The sequence below is a fragment of the Toxotes jaculatrix genome, chromosome 24, assembly GCF_017976425.1.
Source record: "Toxotes jaculatrix isolate fToxJac2 chromosome 24, fToxJac2.pri, whole genome shotgun sequence".
NCBI classification, from domain to species: domain Eukaryota; kingdom Metazoa; phylum Chordata; class Actinopteri; family Toxotidae; genus Toxotes; species Toxotes jaculatrix.
The window spans coordinates 10,922,775-10,943,083 of NC_054417.1; the positions used below are offsets into that span (position 1 = coordinate 10,922,775).

A 20,309-nucleotide genomic window follows, 5' to 3' on the forward strand; every position below is an offset into this window, starting at 1 on the left:
GTAAAGCTCTCAAAAATAAGAGTTACAGCTTCAGACCTCACCAAAACCACCGTCGAAAATATCCACGCCTCCACCAAGATGGAGCCAATCCTGGACAGGAGACCACACAGCCTGCTTTGCATATACAAACTCCACAAGAGAGTTACACACATCAGGACGCACAGCCATTCATATTAGTCAATAACACAGTTCAGTCTCAGCTACAGTGACCTCCAGTGGCTTTTAAGTGAATTGACTGGGGTTACACTAAACCACAGGTGGAGTTTAAACCTCAGGTCCTGAGGACACAGCAGTGGGGTTCAAGAGACCATGTGATTTTGTTCCAAATAAGGCTGGTTTAAAGCCGCTCTAACCTTTAAACTGCAGCTAAACTAATGGCAGAGCAACAGCCCATTTGTCCATTTGGGCTGGAAGTTGGCTTTCTACACCTGTGACATGAGAGGTGGGGGGAGAAAGAGAGAGAGAAAGAGAGAGAGAGGGAGAGAGAGAGGGGAGTGTGCAGTCTGTTCTACATTTGCACCATTGTCCTTGAAGAATTCAGGGTATCACCAAGTGCAGACATGGTGAGTGTGTCTTTATATTCTGACAGGTTAAAGATTTTTGTCTAACAAACACTGTGGATGACTAATAACTGCGATTTGCTTTTTCAAAACTCTCCTTCAGTGCAAGTCTGTACAGTTTTATATATATTAAAGAACAAAAATATTAAAATGTCAGAAAAATTATCGTTAAAAACTGCTCTAATCCTTACAATGGCAGAGCCAGATTTTTTATATATATATATATATATATATATATATATATATATATATATATATATACTGTATATATATATATATATATATATATATATATATATATATATATATATATACTGTATATATATATATATATATATATATATATATATATATATATATATATATATATATATATATATATATATATCCGGTTGCAGAAATATTAATTGTATTGATTTATTTGTTATAAATAAATTAGTTAAAAATGTATTGCATTTAACAAACACAACGTTCACACTGAAAGGTAAAATGTTTCACACAACTGCAGAATAATACCACTGCTACTTAGAATAATGATCAGCTATTATGTAATGGTTATGTTGTCTACTGCTCTACTGATATTGGAGTTCTATTACTTGATTATTGTTATGATGATTACATAGATTTTTTTTTTTTTTTTACAGTTTCTTTATATTATTTTATTGCTGTTATTCAAAGTTCTAAAACATCACATTACAAACTACTACTGTACTGCGATAAAAAGGGGCTGCTAATTAGTTGCTAACTTGTCACACATTTTATTATGTATTACTAACTTAAAATGGTTTTTAGAACTGTTCTTATCATTATTGTTGTTGTTCAAGCTACTGAAACATTTCAAATCTTTTTTTTTTAATCATCAAGTATAGGGCTGATATTTAATTGCTAAATATACCTGTAGTCATTTGTTCTTTAGTTGATGTGGATGATAATTAATTTGATGTCGGCTTCAAGTGAATTTTCACAAATTAGCGCATTATCAAAATTAACAACATACACACAGTTGTGACACAACAGCAGTAAACAAACAGATATTTTCAATGTGGTCCATCTAACCTGTTTGCAAATGTGCACAGAATTACAAATATTGTGTAATTGTAATGAATGCACTCTCTGATACCATCTAAATTCCTACAGGGCCTCATCATTTCATGACACTGACTTGAATTTGAACAGTGGGGACTTGATATAAAATGTTTTGTGTTCTCTGCAGTACGGGTTCATCAACAGCTGCCTGCAGTCTCTGGTGATGGAGAGGTTTGGCCAAGAGACCTGGGACAAGCTGAGGTTTAGGCACATACACACACAGAGAGACACATATGTACATATATATATGATAATAGACGGTATTTCCTGCCAGGGTCCAGATTGTGATGATGAAGTTGATGTAGAAATTTGCTAAAGGTTGTGCTTTTTGCTCAGCTCTCTACCAGGGGTCCAGGATACCTTCATGACATATACGGTTTATGATGATATCCTTACTGTGAGCCTGGTGGAGGAGGCCTGTTCACTGCTGGGTAAGAGCTCAGAAACAACTATCTCATATTTACTCTCGTATTTACTTGAGATAATACTTCTGCCTGTGAAAGCACGTGGGAGTCTGAGGTGTGAACCTACATCTGCGTGTACATGTGCAAACTCAGGTGTTAACAATGTCCCTGATGAAATCCAACAGCTTCCACCCAGTGGATCTTTATATATAATTGCTTTAAAATCACAGAAGCTGCACAGAAAATAAATAAATAGATAAATAACTGGAAACTTCACCAAACAATGCTGCAGATACATGTTGCAAGCTTCGTTCAGAGGGCAAGCTTCAGCTATCTGCACCAGCTATTCTCCTAACCTAGAATACATAAAGATGAATGAATGAATTAGAATGGAGAAAACTGAATAAAGTGCTGACTTGGAGGAAAATAGTTACTTACATTCTGTAGCAGCTGCGTTTACAGTTTGTGCTTTAATTTAATTTAAAGACATTTTTTTGTATTTAATTGATTTTCTGTGTTTTTATACTATCAGCACGGAGGAAACATTGCATGACATGGTATAATACACATTTGTAATGGCTGAATAGTTTCCACATTAGCAGCTGCAAATAGCTCTATACATACTGAGTAAATTATATATTTATAAATGCATGGATCACATAGGGCAGGTACATGGACAGACTGTGAAAAGGAGGGCCCCTGGGCACAGATGTATAAAACATAACAAGATATGTTTATCCCTGGCATGTCAACAGGGTACTAACCTCTTCCTAAGGGTCTGGTTATCTTGACTGTACCTGCTTTTGGGAATAGGCTGTAATTGAATATTTGTTTGCACACACCAGACACGCGTGCACCAGGAGACCTGACCAGAAAATGAGAAATGATATGTTTTATATCTCTGCAGTGCTGTGGCAGTGTTCCTCTGTATGTGTTGTTGTTGTTTCAGATGTTTCCGCCGATGCCTTTCTTAAACTATTTGGAGAACATTTCTTTAGTTTCTGCAAGCAAGCCGGCTATGACACCATGCTGAGGACACTGGGAGGGAATCTAGTTGAATTCATTGGAAATCTGGACGCGCTCCATAGTTACCTGGCTCTGTCCTATCAGGTATGCTCATGTCAGGATTCCTGTTTGTACACTGATAACTAACAACTTCACAAACAAAAGAAAACAATCAGACTTAGACCTCTAGCATAAACAAAACACCGAAGTTGTTGCCTGTTTTCAACAAACAGCAGAACCTGGACTGAATCAGACTCACACCTCCTTCTTTCTTTTTTTTTTTTTTTTTTAAGGAAATGAACGCGCCATCTTTCCGAGTGGAGATGACAGATGACGGAAAGATGCTCCTTCATTACTATTCTGACAGGAAGGGCCTGCACCATATTGTACCCGGTAACAACAACCACGCTGAGTCACTTCCTCAGTCCACTGCACTGATTCTTTGAATGATAATTCCAACACAATTCCAAAATTGAAATGACTACGGCCTTAAAACACAACTTTACTCTGCAGTATGCAGCTACCGAATCACACACCACACACTGATCTCTCGCTGCCTCCCATTAAATGTCCGTAACTCCTGTCCCCACCCTCCATATTTTTCCCATCTTCCTGCAGGAATCATGGAGGCGGTTGCCAGTGAGTTTTTTGACAGCAAAGTGACCATGGTGGTTCTGAACCAATCAGAGGAAGACGAGCGGACAGGGAAGACGGAGCATGTTGTGTTTCTGGTCAAACAGACCAAACAAGCATGCAAGACTCTAGACCAGGACCACTTCAGTCACAGAGGGGTTGGTAGCGACAGGTGTACGTGCATGGCCTGTTTCTATATTTGTACTGTACATGTGCTTTGTGTGATTTTTCCCTAGGAGGTGTTTTTCAGAAGAATGAGGGACAGGTGCGTGTCACTGGCTGGGACAAAGAGCGGCTGGGACCTGATCAGAGCTGTGGTTCTCTCAGAAAAAGGTTAACTCTACATCAGTTGGTTCTTTTAGGATTTTAAAAACCTGTGCACACCTGACCCTGTCTATAGCAACTTGGGCTGTTGCACAGAAGAAGTTTGCAGACAATTGTGGAAACAACCTGTCAACTCTATGAGCTAGTTCACTATGTCTGTGTGTGATAAGAGAAAATAACAGTAGCTTATCCAACAGTGATGGAATGGGTGTGTTTGATTTACTTCCCAGGTAGCACCTTCAGTCCATGTTACCCAGACAAGCTGTGGATGGAGGAGAAAGCTTTCTGTGATGCTTTTCCCTTCCATATTATCTTTGATGAAGACGTAAGGCTCCATGTGTCTTTATGCTTCAGTAGCTTCGTGACAGTGTGGGACTACTTTTTTCCCTTTTTAAATTAATTAAATTCATGCACCATGTGTTTCTGCTGCCTCTCTGTCTTTCCCTATTCCTGGTCTCTGTCCTGGTCTCAGCTGAAGGTAAAGCAGACAGGGGTGAACATACAGAAGTTTGTCCCTGGTCTTCAGGCCAAAGATGCTACACTGGACCAATACTTCACCATTGTTCACCCACAGGTAAAAACGGAGTCACAGAACCGAGAGTGCATAAACTGAGTCACAGAAGTGTGTAAAATGTAGTAGAGTATATTAAAATACATCAGCAGAGAAGATCAGAGTTGAGTGCAGTGAGGACTGGAATGAACAGAAGCGTGAAGAAGGTATTTTTCTTGACTAAGAGGTTCGATTTGCTTTGTAAATCTTTGAATGCAGAAATTATGCGACCGAGCAAGTTCTTAGTCAAGGTAACTACATCAACATTTTAGCTTTCATTCCAATTTTCTAGATACTTGCAAACCAAAGCAGAAAATCCGTCTCTTAGCGATGACAACATCCACATTAAAGTCAGCCAGATCCTGCGCAACAAGCCTATGCTACCAGTGACTAAGTGTTCTGTTCAGTGCACACATGAAGTGAAGCTCATAGCTGTTATTTTTACTTCATCATCCAATACTGAGGCCTGACACTGTGAGTCACTTGACAGAGGATAGAAAACTGAGGAGTCACAGTGATAAAGGGCCAATTTTTTTGCCAATAGCTTTTGCACAGAATTTTATTTTTCTGGATTCTCCCATTGTGTGCACAATCCCCTGTTTTAAAAATACGCAGTAGGGGCACCGTGGCCAATTTCTGTGTATGGCAGTTCTGTGCTCGGTGCAGTGTGCACGGCCCACAGCAGGGCGAAAAGGTGCAATCAGGTGGGATGTTCATTCAAGACAGGCGGTGTACTGCAAAACAGCAGGTCAGCAGCACTTTCTGTCCTCTGTTAGTCTCTGCACAGGATGTATTCAGGTAGGTCACTTGCATTTTGGCAGCTCTCAGATCCCAAAACACCACGACTGTAGAAAAAAGACTTAAATCATAAATATAGCTATGCACGTAACTGCAGCCTCTGTCAAGAGCAAACTAAATACCTGGAGAAAATGCTTCTTTAAGGCAATCGGAGAATTATGAAGTGTAGCAGAGCAGTGCTGTAGCGGTGAGCAGACACCGCTACATGATTCTTTAGCCTCTTTCTCTGGCCTCCAGGTGACCTTTACCATTGAGAGCATCAGGAAATTCATCAACAGCCAATTTGTCTTGAAGAACTACAAAGACAAACACTCTGCGCTCAAGCTGAGAGGTGAAACAGCACCGCAACACATCTTTTATAAACACACCGCCCCCACAAAAAAAAAAAAAACATCCCTTGGCATGACTCAGTGATTCTGCAGTCACCGACCTCAGTGTGGGAACCTAACTGTGCACTTTGAGATGTCTGCAGGGAAGCAATTACGTGTGCCTAATCTGAATTCATTTGATCTATAGGTCAGATGTTGTGGATGGATTCTCTTGGATGTATGTTGTACCTGTGTTCTCCGAAGCTACGGAGCCTCCAGGAGCTTCAAGATGTCGGCCTCCACCTGGCTGACCTGGCCCAGCACGACGTCACCAGGGACCTGGTTCTCCTCAACCAGCAACGTCTGGCGGAGATGGAGCTGACCAACCAGCTGGAGAGGAAAAAAGTAGGAAGTCTGATGAGTAACAGGACAGTGATCTTTTTTTTTTTTTTTTTTGAGCACTGAAAAATAAGTTACCCTCTCTAGCTTTTTCCCCCACTTGCGGACAGTTTATGCGGATTTGTATCTTGAAAAAACAAGTGAAGTGTTTTAATGGTGACAAATCTGAGATTGTCTACAGGAGGAGCTGAGAGTCCTGTCGAGGCACCTGGAGGCGGAAAAAGAGAAGACAGAGACTCTGCTGTACGCCATGCTTCCACGTCACATAGCCAATCAGCTTAAAGACGGGAAGAGCGTGAAGGCAGGTCAGTCCCATCTGTCTGTCTGTAAACCCAGCTGTCTGCATCTACAAACTACTGTCTGCTGCTCTGCCAATGTGTCTTGTCCTTCGCAGGAGAGTTTGAGGTGTGCACTATTTTGTTCAGCGATGTGGTGACCTTCACAAACATCTGTGCTGCCTGTGAGCCCATCGACATTGTTCACATGCTCAACTCCATGTACTCCAAGTTCGACCGACTCACCAACATACATGACATCTACAAGGTATTACCCCTCCCGTAACATTCTGTCGTCAATTCAAATACCGTTTCATTTACCTTGGGGTTTGCTGGTCTTCTAAAGGTTGAGACTATTGGCGATGCGTACATGGTGGTGGGTGGCGTTCCAGTCCCGACAGAGACCCATGCTCACAGGGTGGCAAACTTCGCCTTGGGGATGAGGATAGCCGCCAGGGAGGTCACCAACCCTGTAACAGGCAAACCCATACAGGTGAGAATTTTTTTTTAATGCTGCTGAGCAAACTGTTTCTGAGTTTCTCATGCAACAAGGCCCCATAAGTTGTAGTGCAGTGGATAATGATGGTGACGCTGGGCCCTCTTGCTGCTTTGAGGGCTGTTTTCTCCCTGGATGGAATGCAGCGTCTTGGGTCCTTAGCAACATCCGAACCTCAGCCCTCAGCCGGGGCTTCTGGTTCGCTCTTGAGCTGATGGTTTTAATAACTGTGACATCATCAATACGCTTACTGATGTAAGCTGTCACAGTCTCCGTGAAATCCTCCACGCCAATGCTGTCCCCATAGGAAGCTGCCTCTTTTCTGTCTCTGAGATTTGTGCCTCCAAACGTAAACAGCAGAGTCGAGCAGATCTTTATTTGTGATGCAAAACTTACATCAAATTTCAACAACAACAGCATCTCTTTCCAGAGATCTGTTGAAAACCAAACTAGAAACTGGTCGAGCATCTGTCTTCAGTGAATTTTCTAACCCTAATGAGCATCTGAGAACAAAGCACACGTAAACAGAAGAAGAAGAAGAAGCAGAGCCACAAGGGACATCACACTCAGTACTTGAGTTTGTGTCACAAAATAAGATACTGCTGTCTTATTCCAGCCAGTATGTGTGTGTTCACATGGTGTGTGTGTGTGTATGTATGTTTCAGATCCGTGTGGGACTCCATACCGGCCCAGTGTTAGCTGGGGTGGTGGGGGAAAAGATGCCGCGCTACTGTCTGTTTGGAGACACTGTTAACACTGCCTCCAGGATGGAGAGTCACGGACTACCTGACCACATTCACCTCAGCACATCCACATATGGGTACATTAGATACCACTCCTCAGCAGCCTCTATCTCCCTTTATCTTTCTTTCTTTCTTTCTTTCTCGTGATTCAACTAGAAATTTCAGCCCAGTGTCCTTAAAATTACGTTCTGCAGGTCAAATGTTCCACATTTGTCTGTTGTTTTTCAATTCAATTTTATTTATATAGCACCTTCCACAGTCAAAATTGTCTCAAAGCGCTTTACAGAGACCCGGAGCCTGACCCCACATCAAGGCGACAGAGGCAAGAAAAAACTCTCTTTAACAGGAAGAATCCTTGAGCAGAACCTGGCTCATATGGGGGGACCCTCCTACTGATGGCCGGGCTGGGTGAAAGGAGGAAAAGGAGGAACATAGGAAAGCTGGGAATGGAGGAGAGGAGGAGAAGGACATGCAGGATATAAAACATGATACAAACAGGGTTGGCAGTGAACGACGTTAGGGGGCCAGCATTAAGATTACAGAACAGTTAGTGGATAATGTGTGCTCAGCAGATTACAGTTATGATAGAGCACAGAAGCAAAAAGCTGTTAGGATTGGTAATTATTTACATCACAGTTGGCATAGAATATCAATCCAAAACGTATCTTAAGCAGAGTGGAACATTAAACATAGTAATGTGTTGGAAATGGATCATTGTAGACAATAAACAGCAGAAAGAGAGACCAGAGAGAAACAAGCACAGGACTACAGGCGAGAGAGAGGACACAGAGTTAATGGCATGTAATAAAAGCTAATAAATATGAGAGTGGATCTGAGGAGAGAAAGAGAGAAGAGGTGTGCATATGATCTAGCCTTATTGTAAATATTAAAACTTGCCAGGTGTTGCACAATTGCACATATCCAAGGCAGCCACTGAACCCACTGAAAATACAATTCTGCAAGCATGGGGCTGAGGTACAGTGAGAAGATCAGTGGCAGCTGTAATCACTCTCTCCAGAACTTTACTTACTATCCCTCTCTTTCCCTCTGTGTGCCCCGCACCCACTCCCCTCTTCAGTGAGCTGAAGGATGCAGGGTTCGACATACAAGAGCGTGGGCAGATTGAGGTGAAGGGCAAAGGCCAGATGACTACTTACTTCCTGCTGGGAAACCCGTTGGTGTCAGAGGACAGCATCATGGGAAGAGAGGATGGAAAGACCTGCCTTTACAGGGAGGACCTTCATGACCTGAGCAAAAAAGGTAAAGAAGATATATGAAATTATAAAATAAAATAAAAAAAGAAGGAGTTAGCAGTCGGAAATGAGAAAATAACCGTTCTGTAATAACTAACTTGCTGTGTGTGTATATATAGTGGATGTATAGACTTCAGTAGACTGCTAACTACTAGATGAAAGAATTTCAAGTAATAATAAAACTTAGTAAATAATAAAACTTTAAAATGTCTCTTTAATTTAGAGTCTGACAAAGAGCCTGAAGTGAGAAGTGAGACTGAGCAGAGAGAGACGCCCTCAGATGGAATGAATGCCCGGGACCCAGTTACCCCCTTTGCCTGGGACATCACCCCGCCTTATGAGACCAGTGAGAACAGAAACAATACACCTGCGAATAATTTCAACAGCAGACTCTGTGTCTTACTCTGACTGAGGACAGATTAAAGCTTCTTACAGCTCAATGAAGTTTAACCATTCCATAGTCTACCATCTTAAAGGTGTGTGAGGTTAAACACATAATATGAGCTCACAGAGAAGGGAAAGAAGGCAAAAGTTGTCTCTAACCTTTTTAATGCACTCTAATGCATGTGAAAATGGCCCATTCAAGTACATACTTTTTAGCTGTCAATATTGATGAATTAGGAGATAATAGTTCACTGTTTGTATGCGGCTTCTTGTTCTCTCTCTCTCAATCATTTCTAAAAATAAACCCTGAGTCTATCGTCTCTCGTTTTCATTCCTCTTTAGTGGCATGAATTTAGCAGTGTCAATCAAAAAGGAGCTGAAAAGATGGGCGGTTTAAAGATGGGCCCCTTTTTTACACTTGTCACTTCAAACGTCTTGTATACAGATAAAATCCAGATGTGATGTAATAGGCTTTTGGTTTACACTTAACAAATATGTGTCTCCATTAGCTGGATTATAAATCTGATTACAGTCAGTCTTGGTCTTTAACAGTTACACTCAAACTGGCGTTAACCTTATTCCAGTCCAGATAGTTGTGGTAAAGCTCCTGAAGTGGTTTGGTATCTGTAAAATCCAGATGTGACTAACAACAGTTAGTAACCTAGCAACAGCTATTCTGGTTAAATTAAATGCACAAAAGTGATTCTTCTTGTGAACGGTGTATTCTATTCCATATTCTGAACATGAAAGCCAGTACATTCATTTCCTAAGTTTATTACACCACCATGTGGTGGCTGGACTGAAATACACATGACAACACTGGAAGGCAATGGCTCTGCTCTGCATAATAATTGTGAGAGAAATCATCCTGATAATTACGGCCAGATTTATTTTTATTTAAACACAACACACGACTAATGCGGACGCCGGTGTCCATGTTTGTATAAGGACAATAAGAGCCACGAGGGAGTTCTGCCACCAGGTTTGGGAAAAGCTTTTTTTTTCGCAGTGACTCTTTTAAAGCGATAGTAATTGCATCAGTTCTGTTTCACATTCACACACTTCATAAGCTCACCAGCCCCGCTGACTAAGAGGGGGGGGGGCCAGAGGCTGATAGACCCGAGCGCTGCTTTATTAGCGTGCAATTTTAGAAATGACTTAAAATGGCACATAAGCACATGAGTAATGTGAGTGCGCACACATACACACAGGCACAAGCACACACTCTTCACTGTAGTGGGTTGCGTAAGAAGATAATGGCTGAGCCAAAATCAGCCCACTTCAGCCCATAATGACACATGCGGTGTATGTTTGTGTGTGGCAGAGGTCAGGTGAGTAGAGCATAGAATTCCTTATGTAAGCTTGTCGGCTCAAACAGACACAAACACACATTATTACTCCCTCCTGCAAGTAAACACTCCGTATATATACATATATGTATAGGCCACACTGAGGATTCAGGAACACAAGAAGTTATGTCATGTAAAATAAAGCAGAAATACTAGAAGAGCTACTCATCAGAAGCTTGCTCAACAAACTCAACCTGCAGCTAGTGTTCACCTGTCCTAAATAAAGCCGTGCCTCAACTTTCCAGAAGATCATTACTCACTAAGTAGCACTGCGATAGTGGGGAAAACTGGCAGGAGTTCAAATTGTTAGTGTTGTCTCAGAGGGCTGCTCCATCTCTGCTCATCAACCCTCTGCTCATCACCTATCAAACTTTTAACCCTCACTGTATCTCATCTACTTCCTGTTTTCCTACATGTAGAGACGCTGGAAAAGATGGAGTTCATTCGACGTATTAAAGCCAGTGCTTTCTGAACGTATTCAGACCCCTTCACTCCATAAACACTTTCTGTTGTACATTCGACTGTAAATGGATAAACTGGACATGTCTGCCCATCAGTCTACAATCAATAAACCATAACGAGAAAGTGAATTTCATTAGCATATGAAACAACGCGCCCCCACAAAAACACCCCCCTGTACTGTCTGGACCTGACCTTACTGAAGGCTATGTTTTTGTGTATTATACGAAGAATTTATGCATAAATGCAGGCTAGCCTGACATTATGAGACAGAAAAAAAGATAAATATTTACTTGAGGTTGAACATCTTGGAATGTTGCTAATTTCCTCCCGACTTTGGAAGAGACTTTTACTGGAGCCTGGGCGGTCGTGGAGGTTTTGGCTTAGACGCGGTTACTGTGGTGATATTCAATATACAACTGCGGCTAAACTCGAAACATAAAAAAACGTCGAAAAACTTGAGAAAAACTAACTCGAAAAACAAAACACGTACGTTCGTATTTTTTCCCCTTTGAGTGAACCCCAAGGAACAGGTGTGAACATGCGCGTGCTCGCTTACGGAGTACGGCAGAACGAGGAGGTGATTGGCGGGCGACACCAGATGCAGAAGCTGATTGGCTCCAGCCAGATGACCAGCTGACCTCCGTGGGAGCACAGGCCAGGAATATTTGTAGTCCTGACCTGCTGCTGGCATTTGTGTACAGGCCAGTGGGTTTTGGGCCATTCTTTGTGGTTTCATAAACTTAACATTTATTTTCTTCACAACTTTGTGAAGGTGTAAATCCAAGTCCTTGGGTTTTTGACTGAAATTACAAATTTTATTATGTTTACTCGGACTTTTTACTTTTTTCTGGCATTTTATACACTTAACAAAAACTCATTTCTGAATGTAAATGACTGTCAGACGTGTTCATAACAAAAAGAACTGTTGTTTGCAATCTTACATTACTCCGAAGGACTGGTAGAGAAAAATGACATCACAAGTCCCAAGTCAGCCCCCCCCCCCGCCTTTCTCTCTCTCGCTCTCCCTCTCTCTCTCTACGCGCGCGTGTGTGCGCGCGCTAGGCTAGCTCGCTTGGAATGAACGCAACGCTCTCTGCCGCGCGAGAAACCATGAGATAGAAGCTGAGCCAGATGAATATTTTCGGGAGAATCAATAGGTGATTCAGAAGTATAACGGATTATTGTGTTGAAGTGTTGTGGGTTTTTTTTTTTTTATTATTATTTATTTATTTATTTCTGACAAAGCGGCTGACTGACACATCTGCCCCCCCAGAGTGGAAAACTGCAGTATACACAAATTGCTAATTAGCATAGGAGAAAAGACAAAACCATAACAGAACGATCTCCAACAGAGTGAACTGTGAATCGCCGGTGAGCGGCGAAACAGTAGGAGAGGAGGGGAGACAATAATAATAATAATAATAATAAAAAATAATAATAATAACATTAAAGAAATAAAAGGGATAGAGAATTAAAGAAGGACTTCGGAGGAATTTTGGTGCGACAGCCGGTGGAAAAGTTGGGGGAAGGACAAGAAAAGTGGAGAAGAGGAGGACGCGGAGAAAATAAGGGAGAGAGGAGTCAGGCTGGCTGCTGCTGATGCTCCGCCATGCAACATGAGTAACGACACTAACGGAGTTGGGGGGCTCCAGCCCCTCTGGAACTTCAATGGTGAGTGATAATCATAATAATTATTATTTTTAATAAGCATATGCATTGAATGCAGGTCGTGTTAATGAATGAATGGCAGGCTAATTAAGAATTCTGAGTATAGGAGCCACTTCAAGACACCAGATATATAGAATCTGTGATGGAATGAATATTTGTCACTGGGATTTATATTATTTCTTTATGTTCTTTTGTTTTAATAGAAAGAAAGATGAATGTGGTCACAGCCAATAGATACTGACAGATAAACATGTAAAGTGGTTTTCTTTTAAATGACATGAGTATTCTTCATTCTTAATGAAATGAATTAGCCTAAAAACTAATGATTGTCTGATAAAATGCTGTTGGGGGCTCAGCAGGTAAGTTGGAAATTGATATTCACATGATCAAACATCATTATCATGTTCAAAAGGCAGGTATTTCATTTTTTTTTTTGTTTTGTTTTGATTTTTCCATGACCGTCTGTAAATGGTGGAGGAGGTCACAAATAATAATGAGCGGCGCTGCTTTTTTCACAGGGCAGAGGAGGAAAAGAGAAAAATGAATGAATGAATAAATATTTAAATGCAAAAATGAGGAGAAAGGAGTGCAGGAAGAGCGGAGGTGTAGAAGGAGGTGATAAGAAAAACAGCCAGGCAGAGAGGACCAACAGAATTAGGCTTTCAGAGATTAAAAAGCCTGAATCAATTCCTCCTCCTCTACCCCTTCCCCTCTCCCCTCCACTCGTCTTTGAGTTTTTTTTCCCATCACTTCTTTCCCTAATCACATATTTCTCCTCCTCTTTTCATGTCTTTCCTGGAATATAAAAGCGGCAAGGCTTAGAAAGAGAGAGGGATCTGAGAGACATTAGACTAAAGAGTATAAACTGAGCATACAACACATACATATATAGAACTGTATGTGTGAATACATGGACTGTGCAGATCTCAAATCTGCCTCAGCGCAGCTGATTGACATGTTGTTGTGAGGATCCCAGTAAGGGTGTGTGTGTGTGTGTGTTGTGTGAGACTCACAGACCTAAAAGGAAAGCTACTGAGAGACATCGGAGGGAGGAGGAGAGAATTGTGGGGAATGCAGTCTTTAAATCGTTCGCTCAGTGGCCAAAAAAAAAAAATGGAAAGATCTTCATGAAACACTTCCTGGATAAAGAGGCTCTTTTTTTTTTTTTTTAAAGGCTTTTTGATGCTGTTACTTTACATTTATGATAACTCATTCATTTGCATATATATATGAAGAAGCAATGTATGACACACCCTGCAGTGTAATGCAGTCCAATACAATACAAGGACCAAAGACAACAGCTGTGACATCTCAGCAATTAAAAGTTTGTCAGAGGTTGTATTGATTGGTTGTGGTATTGATTGTGTGCGAAGGGTTTATTTATTTATTTTTTTCTGGTCACCTATTGCTTTTATTTCATAGTATTAGAACATTGTAGTGTTTTACAGGTTAAAGCACAACAGCCTGTTTGCTGAATGAGTTAATACTCGAAAAAAAAAAAAAAAGCCTCTTTTCTCCCGGAAGGAAAAGGGCTCCGAGGCTCCGCGCGATAAAATGATTGACAGCTCTGAGTTCTAGATAAAACATCAGGGGGTTGATGTAACATTCCCCCTCTTCTGCATTTTCTCTGATTCCTCCCCTGTCTCCTCCCCTCCATCAGTGGCTTGTCTGCTCTCCTTGCTTCCCTCTTCCAACTCTTCCTTCTGCTCCTCTAATTCTATCCTATTTACATCCTCGCTCCTGCAGAGAACACATCCCTGTGGTGTAAAGGCGTTTGTTTGTGCGTGTACATGGCTCTATGTGCATGAAGAATTTTGGATGTGGGTGTGTGTGTGCATGATTACATGCATGTAATATGTAGGAGGGAAAATGTATGTGTGTGTGTGTGTGTATTTCAGCCTATCTGCTGTAGAGGGCATGTGTGTGAGCATGTTTCAGTGTATGATACACTCACATTTGTTCATGTCTTGTTTCGCCAAACTTGACATCCACACAGAGAAGCTTCGTGCATTCAGTTTTTTGAGGGGGGCTTTGAATTGGGGAACAGGTGAGCAGGTGGGTGTTGGTGGGAATCAGGTGAACTGGAGGCAGGGAGGGCTGCCGGTCAGGTGGAAGTGGCAGCGTCTGAAATGAGAAGACAGACAAACAGAATGATTATATATTTTTGGGGATTTTTTTTTGGTGCAGAGGAAAGCTGCGTGTGGGAACAATAGAATATGGTTATAAAGCCTTTACAGTGCCAGTAGCTTCCTTTACAACCTGCAGTCGTGCCATCATTTCCTTACTTTGCTTTCCACCCTGTAATGGCCCAGTTTGTGAGGACGCTGCAGTTGACACGTTGCGTTCACTGCATTGTGTTGTGTCTGAATGTGAATGTGTCAGCCCCAGATGTTGGTACTGGTGCACTCCCTGTGAGCTGGCATCGAAAGTGGGCACAGAGGTGCAGCGGATAAAGTTGGAGAGAGAGAGAGAGAGAGAGAGTGAGGGGGGGATGCAGAGGGGAGATAGGGGAATTAGGAAGCAGTTTTTGTTTTTTGTTTTTTTCTTTTTTTCTTTTTTATTAGAGGCAGATGAGGATTTACTCCAAAGCTGGAGAGGACAGCTAGTCTGGTAGGGTTAGAACTGAATGTGCTAACATTCTGACTTACATTGACAGTAACCTGGAACAATGGAAATGATTGGGACACACTTTTGGCTCTTGCTGGCCATATTATTTGAGACTGTCAGGATATGAATACCAGCTTAATTAAATTGTGAATTTAAGGCATCCTCTCTACGGCTCAGTCTCCTCTTTGATGTCTGGACTAATTGCAGAATAATATCTGAAACCTGATAATCGACATTATTGAATGTTGCTGCTGTAGAAGCTCACTCGCTAGATGAAAAGTTTCTCATCTAGATATGGTGGAATATTAGATGGTGCCTCAAACTTTCTCTGCCTAATGTGCAGACACAGAAATGCGGACGGATGGAGACAGAGGTTTTCCGAGGACACAGACATGTAATACCCGGCATTTGTGCTGATGGGAATGTAGATAAGGTCATCTTCAGAGGAAATGCATCTGCGCAGATCTCTGATGTGACAGAGGGAATTTGGGGGAAGGAAGCAAAGCAACAAAAGTCATCTCGCTCAGCTCCATTAGAACTCGTGCTGCTGGAGTTGTTACTACAGATGATAATCACAAAAGCAACACTCAGATAGCATTAAGTGAGGCTGGTTAAAATGGCTGGAGAGGGGATGGAAGAGTACATGGCCGAAAGGACAACTTCTTCTTTGTCCTCTTTTCAGCTGGCAAACAACTCAGATGTGGTGGTTCACAGCCAACATCTGGTGAGGGGTGGGACAAACAGCTTGCTGGGAAAAAAAAAAAGAAAAAAAATCACTATTTGCGTTCAAGACGTTGTTTTACAAATCAGCATAAATACAAGTTAATGACGACAGCTGTGCTGCGCGATCGGATATATATATCAATGTTTGAAATGCAGGATCACAGCGAAAGTTAAAGTGTCGGTGTAACTTTGCTGCCACACAAACTCTGCCTGTGGCCTGTGCTTCTTTCGGTACAAGAATATATGATAGGTGCCATTCTCGCAGGATCTGCGGGGTCGACTGCTTTCGAAACTCCGGCGGTTACTGACCAGTGATCTGCCACTTTGCTGCTGTCTCAAACATCTTAACAATTATTGGATGGATAGCCGTAGTGCAGCTGCAGGCTCTTTTGCTTTGTTTTCCAGTAGAAGCCAGCGAAGGGGAGCTGGTGTAGAAAGCTGCGGTTGAGATAGACGAAGCACATTCAAAACAGCATTCAGAGATTTGACTGGAGGGAAAAGCGTTGTGTTGAGGGGATTACGCGTTTGTTTGTATGTCAGTGGTGGTGGTGGTGGTGATGGCCGCTTTTTAACTCCAGCAAAAAAAAAAAAAAAAAAAAATTAGGCCAAAATATTGATATTAAGCAGGATGGATGGAGCTGGAGAAACAGAGTGACTGTAGAAAGGTAGAGAAGCCCCATTACAGTGTGGATGTGTCAAATAGAATAGTTAATGTTGCTAGTAGACACACAGTCACACACACACTTGCATGCACACATACTCACACAGAGCGCTGCTGGCTCTGCACTGTGAAGTATGGATTGGCAATGCTATGATGTGCTTGGGGGGTGTGAAACAAACTCTTTCTCTCTTTCTCTCTCTCTGTATCTCTCTCTCTCTCTCACACACACACACACACACACACTTTTAAAATTCAAAGTGGAACAAGAACAAACCAGTGGCTTGACCAGAGGGGAAAGAGAGATGAAGAGATGAAGAGAAAGGGAGGAGAGAGTGGAGTGTCCACAGATGGACAGAAAGAGAAGCGGAGGGAGGGAGATGTAGAGATGGACAGAGAGGGAGACTGAGAGAGCAGATTCCTGATCACAGAATCAGATTTATCAGGCTTCTTCTTTGACCTCAGTCACATTTCATCAAACTGGGTTTTGCTGGGTTTGTTTTTTTCTTTCTTTTCATTTTTTATTGAGCTTACCGTTGAAAATGGAAGAGATTTTTTTTTTTTTTTTTAGAAGCAGTGGGGCCTCCACGGGGGCAGCGCCTGCAGATCAGCTCCAGCTCTGAGGGCGACGCCTCGCCCGGGGGGGGGGGGGGGGGGGGGGCGATGAAAGAAGTATTTCTAACACTTTGCATGCCTTTTCAGATGAGAGAAAAGCAGAGGAAAAACCATGTAAACAGGAGCAAAGGTGCACATGCTACAAAGAAAATTCCCCAGTCGGCCCAGGGACCTCGATTCTGAATACTGCCGACTTATTATTACACATTATTAAAACACATTCTCCTGTTAAATGAGCATAATTTAAAAAATAAGCTTCTGCAGAACATTTTCTTTACCTTCTCTGGAGCAAAAAATTTAAAATCCTCGACTGAAAACCTACACAACTTAATGATCCTTTCATATTATAGCATATTTATCTTTTCGCTATGACAAACCAGTCTGTGTTGTTATAGCAAGCAAGCTGTCTTGTCGTATTAAGTTGGTAAGCCATTATAATATGAAACACAGTGTATGCAGTCCTAATGAGATTGAGTGAAAGTGGAAAGAGAAGCCACTGCAGCCAGTGGACATTAGAGAAAGAGCGTGAGTGCCTGGCACTAATCTGTATTTGTTATTCTAATAATGTTCTTTGCACTTTTTTTTTTTTTTTATCGGCTCTGTCATCCACTGTGTCCATACTGTGTCCAGCCCTGGTACATAAAAGATAATGACAGGATAAATATTAACCCTCCGAACTCTTCGGATAAAAAGGCCGTAATGAATCCATCAAAATCTCTTCGTCTCTTCGTGCGTTGTTTTCTCAGTGATGTCGGCGACGCTTCTTGTCCAGCTGTTATCAAGCCGGCGCCGCAGCTGGGGGAGGGGGGGGGTGATGGCGGTCTGACTGGCACAGGTCCTACAGTCTGCTGGAGCCTAGCTGATCTGATCTGATCTGATGTCTTTATAGTGTCACAACAACACTTCTGCTGTCTGCTGCTGTTTGACCCACACTACACACACATATATTACACAGTGTTACAATGATGATAAGACACAAAGTTAATGGCATGCAGTGGTGTGATATAAATGCATGGAGAGAGAGTGATAAGAAGAAGTGCCCAGAGCATCATGGGAGTTCCCCCAGCAACCTCGGCCTTTAGCAGCATAGCTAAGCTAATGGTTCAGGGCTCAGCCTGAGCTGACCCTGACTATCAGCTTTATGAAAGAGGAAGGTTTTAAGCCTAATCTTAATGTACAGAGGAGGATCTGCCTCCTGAAACCAGCCTGGGGAGCTGGTTCCAGTCTACGCTCTGAAACTCTAGGAACCATCAGTAAGCTTGCATTGTGAGAGCAGAGTGTTCTGCTGGGATAATAGGGTACTACAAGCTCCTTAAGGTGTGATGGTCCCCTGATATTTAAGGGCTTTGTAGGTGAGGAGCAGGGATTTTAAAGTCGGTTCTGGATTTTACAGGGAGCCACAATGCAGAGAAGCTAACACAGGAGCTATAGTTCAAACTTCGGTTTTGTTTTCTTGTCCCGGCAGAATAATCATCGTATTTGTGGTTTTGATATTAACAGGCTTTCTTCACACCATTGGTCTTTAAGGCTTTCTGTACATTAGTAAGCCCTGCGCATAAAAAAACCCCAGTGGGCCAATAATTAGGATGATACCGTGGGCTATGCAGAGGGACCTGGTGAGTTTAGCGTGGATTTGCTCTAGTCCACATTCCCAACAACAACAACAACAACAAAAAATAAAAAATAAAACCAACAGTGGCCCCACAGGGGCTTGTTTGCTAGAAAACTGCCAGACCCACTTTCCTCCCGGAGGAGCATTTTGTATTTCTGCCGCTTTTTGAGCCTCCTTTTTTCAAAAATTTTAATGTGTCTATTCTGCTTTTAGCATTGAGGTAGAGGAGAGGAAGGTTACTTCACTGCTCACCTCTTCCTCCTCTGGGGAGATCCTGGGGCGGCTGCGAGATCAGGAAAAAGACGAGGAAAAAGAGAAATGGAGAAGTATTAGAGCATTAATATTCCAAACACTAGCAAACACACACACAAGGTAAACTACAGCCTCAAACAATAACACAGAGTTAAATGAACCTTGCTCTTACAAGATATCAGTTTGAGAGCAGGTCATGCTATGTTATTCAGCATAAATTTAGATCAGATCTTGAGCAGCAGTAGGTAAAAGGAATGAAACGGGAACATCTGCAGTTGTATAATTTAATATAATGTCTATTTTAGATGAATATTTCAATAGAGCGCTGGCTGCTTGTTGTCTGTTGACTGTGCGTGTATGTTGATGTCGGAGGGGATATAAATGTTGCAGCAGCGTGCTGGCGAGAGCCCCCCCCCCCCCCCCCCCCCGTTGCCCACGATGCTGTTCATGTATATGTGAGTGTGTGAGGTGATGGTGATGAAATCAATGGTAATGTGCCTCTCATCTGCCTGTGTTGTATATTTCATAGAAGGCTCTGAGCCAGTTCTTCTGTGTGCATGGGCGTGTCCCTGAGATAAGAATTCAAATGCCTTTTCTTCTGTTTTTATTTTTTGGAATAGAGAATGTTATTCATACTGCAGTCTGCTATGAACAAGGAGAATATGTTGTTGTATTTTTTTTTTTTTTTTTTTTTAGAGTGTGAACATGCAATACATGAACCCGGACAATCACACAACAATCACATAAACAAACATGCTCTTTTTTGGGAGGGGGGGTTGAGCATGCTAACATGCAAAGCTAAGGTAAACATTACTGCTGTGAACATGTTAGCATGCAGGATGTTGCCTCATTAACGCTGATACACTGTTTATTCTCTACTGTACATGTATGCATGTAGTGTATATGTATAAATCTACATGTGAGTTGGTGTTTGAACAGCGTGCATTGCATTTGTGTGTGTGTGTTTGCATTGCCTGTGGCTATATGCCCGTGGGCATTTGCACATGTGGTTATAGAGGTTCTATTGTAAATATAATGCAATTCAATTTTATTTTTATAGCACTTTCCAAAGTCAAGATTGTCTCAAGGTGCTTTACAGAGACCCAGAGCAAGCACTTAAGGTGGCAAGGAACAACTCCCTTTTA

General features: G+C 42.0%; 1 protein-coding gene across 1 annotated transcript; it reads left to right on the forward strand.

The window, feature by feature from the left end:
* Positions 1-435: 435 nt before the first annotated feature.
* On the forward strand, positions 436-11,666 carry gucy1b2 (guanylate cyclase 1, soluble, beta 2). The gene is given in 19 exon segments (XM_041032812.1): positions 436-442; positions 535-563; positions 1,774-1,847; positions 1,983-2,077; positions 3,000-3,160; positions 3,349-3,448; positions 3,674-4,021; positions 4,243-4,337; positions 4,485-4,586; positions 5,598-5,691; positions 5,877-6,073; positions 6,249-6,372; positions 6,462-6,610; positions 6,689-6,835; positions 7,504-7,658; positions 8,660-8,841; positions 9,058-9,180; positions 10,543-10,549; positions 11,543-11,666. Coding segments are annotated over 19 exon segments (2,313 nt in total).
* Positions 11,667-20,309: the final 8,643 nt, after the last annotated feature.